We start from the raw sequence: 8,061 nt of genomic DNA on the forward strand, positions 1-8,061 counted from the left end.
CCCTAGAAAATCTCTCGAGTTTCCCGTTTCTCTCATTCCAACGTGCAGAGGATTGTGAGAAAAATATACGGTTTCTTCTAGAATTGTGTTAAGGCTGGATGATCTGCACAGTAATCGCTGAGTAATGTGTTGGTTGTATTACGGAGAGATTCTTTAGGACAAAACAACATGAGTTCATCTTTCCAGCTGGAAAATGGCCTGGACCCTTTACCAACTGTTGCAAATCGGGCAGATGTGTGTCAATAGGACAGGAGTCTGATCTGCAGAAATGGTGTTTTAAATGTGTAGTTCTTAACTTCGCTTTGCCTCCCCCCCCCCTCTATTTTTGATACAGTTAGAGCAGCAGAGACAGCAGTTGCTGACAGAACGTCAGAATTTTCACATGGAACAGCTGAAATACGCTGAATTAAGGGCTCGTCAGCAAATGGAGCAGCAGCACAGTCAAAACCCACAGCAGTCTCACCAGCACTCCGGTGGGCCTGGGATGAACCCCCTTGGGGCACCAGCACATCCAGGCTTACTGCCGCATCAGCAGCCCCCGCCGTACCCTATGATGCACCACCAAATGCCACCACCTCACCCACCACAGCCAGGTAAGAGTTGGAAAGAGAAAATCCCTTTACGTTACTCACGGTTTAGAATGGATTAAAATCTGACGGAGAGGTACTGCCGTGTAAAATTGCAGGTGGTGCAATGGGTGGTCTGTTTACATAGTGTTTTATAACGAGGAGGAGAAGAGAACTTGGGGGTGTTGGTTGATGAGAAGCTCACCGTGAGCCGGCAATGCGTGATCGCAGCCCGGCGAGCCCCCGGCATGCCGGGCTGCATCCCCAGCAGCGTGGCCAGCAGGGCGAGGGGGGATTGTGCCCCTCTGCTGCGCTCTGCTCTGCTCTGGGGAGACCCCCCTGCAGTGCCGCCTCCAGCTCGGGGGCCTCAGCACAGGAGAGACATGGACCTGGTGGAGCGGGGCCAGAGGAGGCCCCGGAGATGCTGGGAGGGCTGGAGCCCCTCTGCTGGGAGGACAGGCTGGGAGAGTTGGGGGGGGTCAGCCTGGAGAAGAGAAGGCCAAAAAGGGGAGAGCTCAGAGCCCCTTCCAGTGCCTGAAGGGGCTCCAGGAGAGCTGGGGAGGGACTCTGGATCGGGGAGGGGAGCCGTGGGACGAGGGGGAACGGTTTTACACTGACAGAGGGGAGATTTAGGTTAGGTATTTAGGAAGAAATTCTTCACTGTGAGGGTGGTGATCCCCTGGGGCAGGTTCTCCCGAGAAGCTGTGGCTGCCCCATCCCTGGAGGTGTTCAAGGCCAGGTTGGACGGGGCTTGGAGCAACCTGGGCTGGTGGGAGGTGTCCCTGCCCAGGGCAGGGGGGTGGACTAGATGATCTTTATGGTCCCTTCCAACCCAACCCGTTCTATAATAATGGCACTCCTTATAAAACAGAAACACAGTTTGCTGGAAAGATGAGCTCTGTTTGTACTGCAGCTTCATTTTATAGATTTGGCCCCGTACCAGATGTGCGGATGGAGCTTGAGGAGGAGGTACCTTATCAATGTGCATGAATACCCAAAGGGAGGCAGTGAAAGAGCACCAGTGACAGGGCAAGAGGCATTGGGCACAAATTAAAATACATGAAATTCCATCTGGACACAGGAAAATACTTTTTTTTTTTTTTTTTCCCCCTGTGAGAGTCATCAAACCCTGGAGCAGATTGCCCAGCACGGCTGTGGAGTCTCCATCCCTGGAGATGTCAAGCTCTAAAGTAAACAAATTGAGCTGCTGCCCCTAAGTATCACTTGTGGAATGTTTTTAGCTTGTTTATATTTCCTTAGACTTTTTTTATTCCCAGTGAGCTGAGCAGAGATGCTCCTTCAAAAATAATCTTTCCCTCAAATTCTCCAGTTCAAGGCCAGCTGGATGACATGGCACAGGACTTCTCCTCTTGAGGTTTGGATATCCCCAAGGGTGGAGATATTCCTAATACCAAAGGGTGGAAAAACCAGGTGGTGATGGGACACTGCCTCACCTCAGGAGGAGGAACAGCCACTGGGCATAAAAAATATTACTGCTGTTTATTCAGAATCACTATTTGTGCTTAACGGCACAACTAACAGCCCTACTGTTAAGTAACTAAGTTGCTAACAGTATTTGCAGTCTCCCCTTTAAACCATTTTACTGTTAAAAGGGATTGGGACTACCAAATATTGTACTTCTGCTGTGAAGATTTTATGGGAGTTAGAATTGACGGCTTTACTATATTTGCTAAATGTTGTTGAAATGATAATTTAAAATAGAATAGCACCGCCTGGCATGGAGTAACCCGATGGTCTGACTAAACCGCAGCGAAGCAGAATAGCTTTTTGTCGATTGTCAACTGCTTGACCAAAACCCATTCTAAAAGAAGAACTGATTGGTTATTAGCTGCAAGTATTTCGGAAGGTCTTGTATAGGCTGCTGCTGAAGAAGCTGAAAATGGTTGGGGTATCGTGATTGAAAATAGGACGTGGCAACAGAAAGCCTGCAGGGGCTTGAGTTTCCAGCTTGGGAGAAGACCTGTGTTACGTGTATGGTTTGGAAAAGAGCAGAAGTGGATAATAAACCAGCGGGATTTGCAGATGACCATGAAAATGTGAGGCATCTAATCCAACTGCGTGAATCTCCACAGTAATAAAACTTGATTTAATCAACAGATGTGGAGTAATGCTCATTGGAGAGGAAGGTGAGAGTTAGTTGTCTTGTGATCTAGATGCTCGAGTTAACTGTCTCGTTAAGGGGTCAGAGTCAGTGAATGCCTGGCTTCACTGTGCTCATGTGGACAAAAAATGCTGACGTTGTTTTGGGAGCTGGTTTGGTTTTTGCTGAAATCGAACTGGGAGCGTGATAAAATATGGTTTATTTTTTTTAGATTCAGATGTGCTCAGTTTGGTTGTTCTACGCTGTATTGACATCTCGGGTCTATTGACTTAGCAGTAGAATTGAGAGACGTTCTGTGAAATGGAAAAATGGCAAATTGAAAACAGATTAAAGAGGGGAATCATTGCATATCATTAGACTAGCTCTTACTTCCACGCTGTGATTGAGACTGCAGACGTAACAAGATTAAATGCATTGTTGTATTCACTAGGGGACTAATAAAACTTGATTTCTAATATATTCACATCCGTGGTTCACATAATACGTTATTACTTCAGCCCCATCGTAATCATCCAGGCCCTCTGTATCCCCGGTGATCCCTTTCAGTGTGTATTGTGGGGACTGTGGTACTGTGTTAATTAGTCAGTACGTTTCTTTTTCAAATTTGATTAAAGTTAGTCAATAGATTGACTTTTCCAGCGCCACCACCCCCTCCTGTTAGAGGGTGGGAAACTGATGGATGAGGCGCAGCGCTTCTGGCTCCCGCGACAGCGAAGCATCTGGTGCTGTCTCATGCCGTACAGATACAGGACTGGGATCTTGCTTTTTACCTCGTCTGACAGTTTGCTGGTCTGATATTTTTGTGAAGGTGAGAATTCAGAGGCCCTTTGAGAGTTTGAAGGCAAAGCCCTCCGCTGCTTCCACCGTACCCTGACTGGTCTTGCCTAGAAAGCAAAACAGTCTCTTTTCCTGAGGCTCTTCCGTGGAAGTTTGTTGGAAATGCTTGGGAAGTCCACAAGTGCCAAAGCTCTTCAGCTTCACAGTGGGGTTTTGTATAACTTGAGGGCAAAGAGGGAGAATGGAGAAGTTCACTGTTTCCTCGAGTGAGTTCAACACTTAAACTCTGAGACAGTTCGGGGGTGGGGTGGTGAGTAGTAACTTAGGGACCCTTTGGTCCCCAGGGACAGTGACTCCCAAATTGACCTGATATTCTCTGTAGGTAGTTTAAGATGCCCAGAGTTTGACTTTCCTTGACAAATCAGCCCATCATCGCAGGGTGAATCTCCGCTGGAAGTATCTCTGTTGCGTGCAGCAGTCTCCGGAATCTCACTGATGTCTGAAGCAGGCAGCAGTTGCGTTTTGTGTACACCCTCCCATGTAGTAGGTACATTAAAAACCAATCCCTTCATTGGTCATGTTGAATCCGTCATAAATACTACAGAACTTCTATTGTATCCTACGTATTTTCCTTACTTTCACATTTTTAGAGCAATTACGGTGTATTTATTGGACTTGTAAGTCTTGGAGCGTTAGTAGTCCGGTACTTTTGTGATAGACCTGTACATACGTAGATCAGTAGAGTTTTTTGCTGCTCGGTTGCTAATTTGGAATCCTTTGAAACAAACTAGTGAACTTCACCTTTAGGACCCCACATCTGTAAGTTCCTTCACTGTGTGCCTGCCCGTGGGGCTCCTGCGGTCTTGGTGGGGATGCCAAAATTTGGAGGGTGTGGGTAGGTGAATGTCACCCTGCCGGAGAGCGCCGAGGTACGCTTTCAGAAGAAATCTGAAAGCTCTTTTTTGCTGCTCTTAGTCCTGTAGATGAACCTCTGGCTTCAGAGCTGTTGGCGTAGAGCTTCCCGGTGCAGAGCTTGACGTGCTTTTGTATGGAGGAGCAGTTTCCTTACCCGAGTTCTCAGCTTCTCTCCAATAACAACTGCTGTCCCTGAGGTGGCCAATTTCAAGAAACCTCAGTGATGAATACCGCGGCGTCATTCTTCATTCGGGTATAAAGATGTTATTGGAGACTTCGACGAGTCTCTTCCTGCTGCTCTGTCTGACAGCTCTGCTCGAAGAACTGACCCATTCAGTTTGCCTTAGAGAAAAATCCCAAAACAACTTAGCGGTAACTGAGAAGCACCAGTGGGCAACTTTCCAAAACGCAGCCCCGAGGGGAGGCTGGAGATGGAAATACCCTGCACAATTTCCTGTTCGGCTGCGTGGGTTTCGCTCCAGACTTTACCTTGGTTCTCACTGATGTTTTCAAACAGGTTTCTGACCTTAATAGTGACTAAAAGTGTAACTGTTGGTTCAGTAGACCGTGAACAAAATGTGAAGTCAGATGTCTTTAAAGTGATTGACAAAAGCTGAAGAGATGGTAGGAAACACAGTGGTGAAAGGATCTGAAAAGGCATTTATAAATGGAAGAGAAAAAAGAAAACAAACTCCTGCTTATGGCTCTTCTGGATTCAGAGGCAGCAGTAGTTAAGCCAGATCTCTTCCTTAAAAGTTAATGCTAAAGCTCTTTCCTGAAAAACGTTCTTTAGCTTAGGGGTCAGTTTCTGGACGCAACTGGTGAACATCTCCGGGCGAGGGTCGGTCTGGACGCAGCTGGGGAACATCTCCGGGCGAGGGTCGGTCTGGACGCAGCTGGGGAACATCTCCGGGCGAGGGTCGGTCTGGACGCAGCTGGGGAACATCTCCGGGCGAGGGTCGGTCTGGACGCAGCTGGGGAACATCTCCGGGCGAGGGTCGGTCTGGACGCAGCTGGGGAACATCTCCGGGCGAGGGTCGGTCTGGACGCAGCTGGGGAACATCTCCGGGCGAGGGTCGGTCTGGACGCAGCTGGGGAACATCTCCGGGCGAGGGTCGGTCTGGACGCAGCTGGGGAACATCTCCGGGCGAGGGTCGGTCTGGACGCAGCTGGGGAACATCTCCGGGCGAGGGTCGGTCTGGACGCAGCTGGGGAACATCTCCGGGCGAGGGTCGGTCTGGACGCAGCTGGGGAACATCTCCGGGCGAGGGTCGGTCTGGACGCAGCTGGGGAACATCTCCGGGCGAGGGTCGGTCTGGACGCAGCTGGGGAACATCTCCGGGCGAGGGTCGGTCTGGACGCAGCTGGGGAACATCTCCGGGCGAGGGTCGGTCTGGACGCAGCTGGTGAACATCTCCGGGCGAGGGTCGGTCTCTGCAGTGAGCTGCTTTCCATCGGTGTGGCCACATCTGGTTCTGCTGGACCATAGAACTCGCTGGGACGTGCTGAAGAGCTGAAACTGGTCCAAGGCCAGCGCGCATGGGCAGGTTCGGTGAGAGGGAAACCAAGATGAGCCAGGAGAGCTCCTCCAGAGAGGAGAGCTGTTGGTGAATGCCACGTAAACCAAAAATTGCACAGCGGACAGTGTAGAACGCGCAGCCAGAGAGGCTTCTTAGGGGTTTTTGCTGTTTCTCCTATGGGTTTTCTTCCTGGGGTTAACTGGTTGCTCGTCGTAGCGAGCAGTGTGGCTTGGTGGTTAAAAAGCTTGGAGTTTAAAAAGTTGTCATAGACCTCTGTTACCAGTTTGCTGTGACGTACGGTTTAACTTGATCCCTGCTTCTCCCATGCAAACCTGTGGTTTGAGTTTGGCTGCCTTCAGTTGGTCCTTTGGTGCCTGACTGGGATGAGATTTTGGTCAACTGGATGACCAGAAGTATGTTGCTGTTCTCGGGCACTGATTTCAGACAAGTCCCGTGACTAGTTCCTTTCCCAGGTTTATTTTTTTTTTTACTCTAATTTCATTTTGACTGATCTTATTTTGTTCTCACTCTTCCCCTGGAATGAAAACTTTTGTAATAGAAAAATAAAATTGCATTCCAATTTCACTGTGAAAAGCTGTACCTTGTAATTAGAACGGAAAATAAGATTCCCAATTTCTTCCTGTGTTACCAGCCTTGCTGCCGGCTGTATCATTTGAAGCACGTTATTGATTTCTTCGTGCACTATTCCTGGTTATCTGTGAAATCCGAAATGCCCTGTACAAGTGATACTTGTGGTGTGTAATGCGAGAAACTTCTTGAAATTCTTGGAGGAAGAGAGATAGATAGATAGATAGGTGGGTATTAATGGCTGTCATTGACTCTTCCCTTCAAGGGGGATTTTCAGCTGGTAAATAATTTCTGACCCAAAGCAGAAATGAAAGAAGGAGCTGAGGATACGCTCTCCATGACAGCTGGAGGAGTAACTTTAATAACCTTTTCCCCCAGTCTGTTTTGCATAATTTTCTGTCAATGGTTGAAATATTAAAAAGAAAAGCTGAGTAAGTACTCTTGGGCTTGTGGTTTTTCAAGTGTGTGTTGCACACTTCATTATTTAAAACTTGTGGGTTTAAATTGAGCTACTGGATGCTATTTATTTTCCTATTGGACTGATGGCAATTCCAGGATTTCTTGGTACAAATAAGGATTTTGAGTTCGCTTCCTTTTGGTAAATATTTTTTTAAGACCTGTCAGCGCTTCCTTTTTACCCGTCGTATGTAATGAGTTTGCTGGCGGGGGATGTGCAGGCAGCAGTCAGATAAAAGGAAAGCAAAGTCGTCCGGGTGGTAAATGGGCGCGCGGTGTTCATCCGCGGTGCCGTAATGCGTGTGTGGTTGTGGGTTTGCGCGGCGTTTCGGCGGTTGGTAATAAAGAAACATTAAAGCCATGTTGAGAGCTCTCTGGTATGTTCTTGACTGTATGAAAACCTGGCTGGACAAGAAGCATTATGGGTTGGAATAGGAAATAAAGAGTCAACCAGGGGTTCCTCTGAGGATGCTGGATGGTATTTTAGTGACTCGCACTGCGCTGTTGTCTTAACATCTGCAGAGCTCCTCCAGTAAGTTTGAGCAGCTCCTGACTCCTTACAGGAATGTATTATTGAAGATGCATTAATATTTGAAGGTTACCGGTGCCGCTCTGCGGAGCGGTTGTCCTTGCTGGTGTGACACGCTACGCAGTTTCTCGGCAAAGTGTCTTCCATCATACGTGCTTCGTTATAGAAACATCGTGGTGAGCCCTCAGCCGAGAGGTGTTGCGGCTGTCGGGGCCCCGCGGGCCCGGCAGGGCGCTCCTCGGCGTTCGGAGGTGTCTGACTTCAGCGCGCCGATGCCTCCGTCGTCAGCGCCGGGTGAATCGCGCCAGAGGGGAGTGACAGAAATGCAATATGCAAGTGAAGTGGAAATTCTGCCTCTCCCCCGAGAGGCGATGCTAAATGAGTTATTGTGGTTAATTATTCACAGTTCTTGGCTATGGGATTGTCTGCTGCAGTGCGCGCGGGGAGAGGACGTGCCGAAGGAAAGGACGTGTCGGGGAGGTTGAAGCACACATTTCCCAGTCTCCTGAAAACCCTTCCCGGTGGGAAGGAGCTCATCTTGCGGTGCTGCAGAGCTGCTCTGCGCTGAAGCTATCAGGAGTTCGCAGG

The 8,061-nt window shown here is 48.9% G+C and overlaps 1 protein-coding gene across 1 annotated transcript in view; it reads left to right on the forward strand.

The window, feature by feature from the left end:
• SMARCC1 (SWI/SNF related, matrix associated, actin dependent regulator of chromatin, subfamily c, member 1) overlaps window positions 1-8,061 on the forward strand; it is a 91,064-nt gene that overhangs the window by 73,402 nt on the left and 9,601 nt on the right. Inside the window, exon 25 of the mRNA XM_009885686.1 lies at window positions 335-593. Within this exon, the coding sequence (XP_009883988.1) occupies window positions 335-593 (259 nt within the window). The remainder of the gene's footprint in view (window positions 1-334; window positions 594-8,061) is intronic.

This window comes from Charadrius vociferus, unplaced genomic scaffold, assembly GCF_000708025.1.
Source record: "Charadrius vociferus isolate BGI_N301 unplaced genomic scaffold, ASM70802v2 scaffold825, whole genome shotgun sequence".
Classification (NCBI taxonomy): Eukaryota; Metazoa; Chordata; class Aves; order Charadriiformes; family Charadriidae; genus Charadrius; species Charadrius vociferus.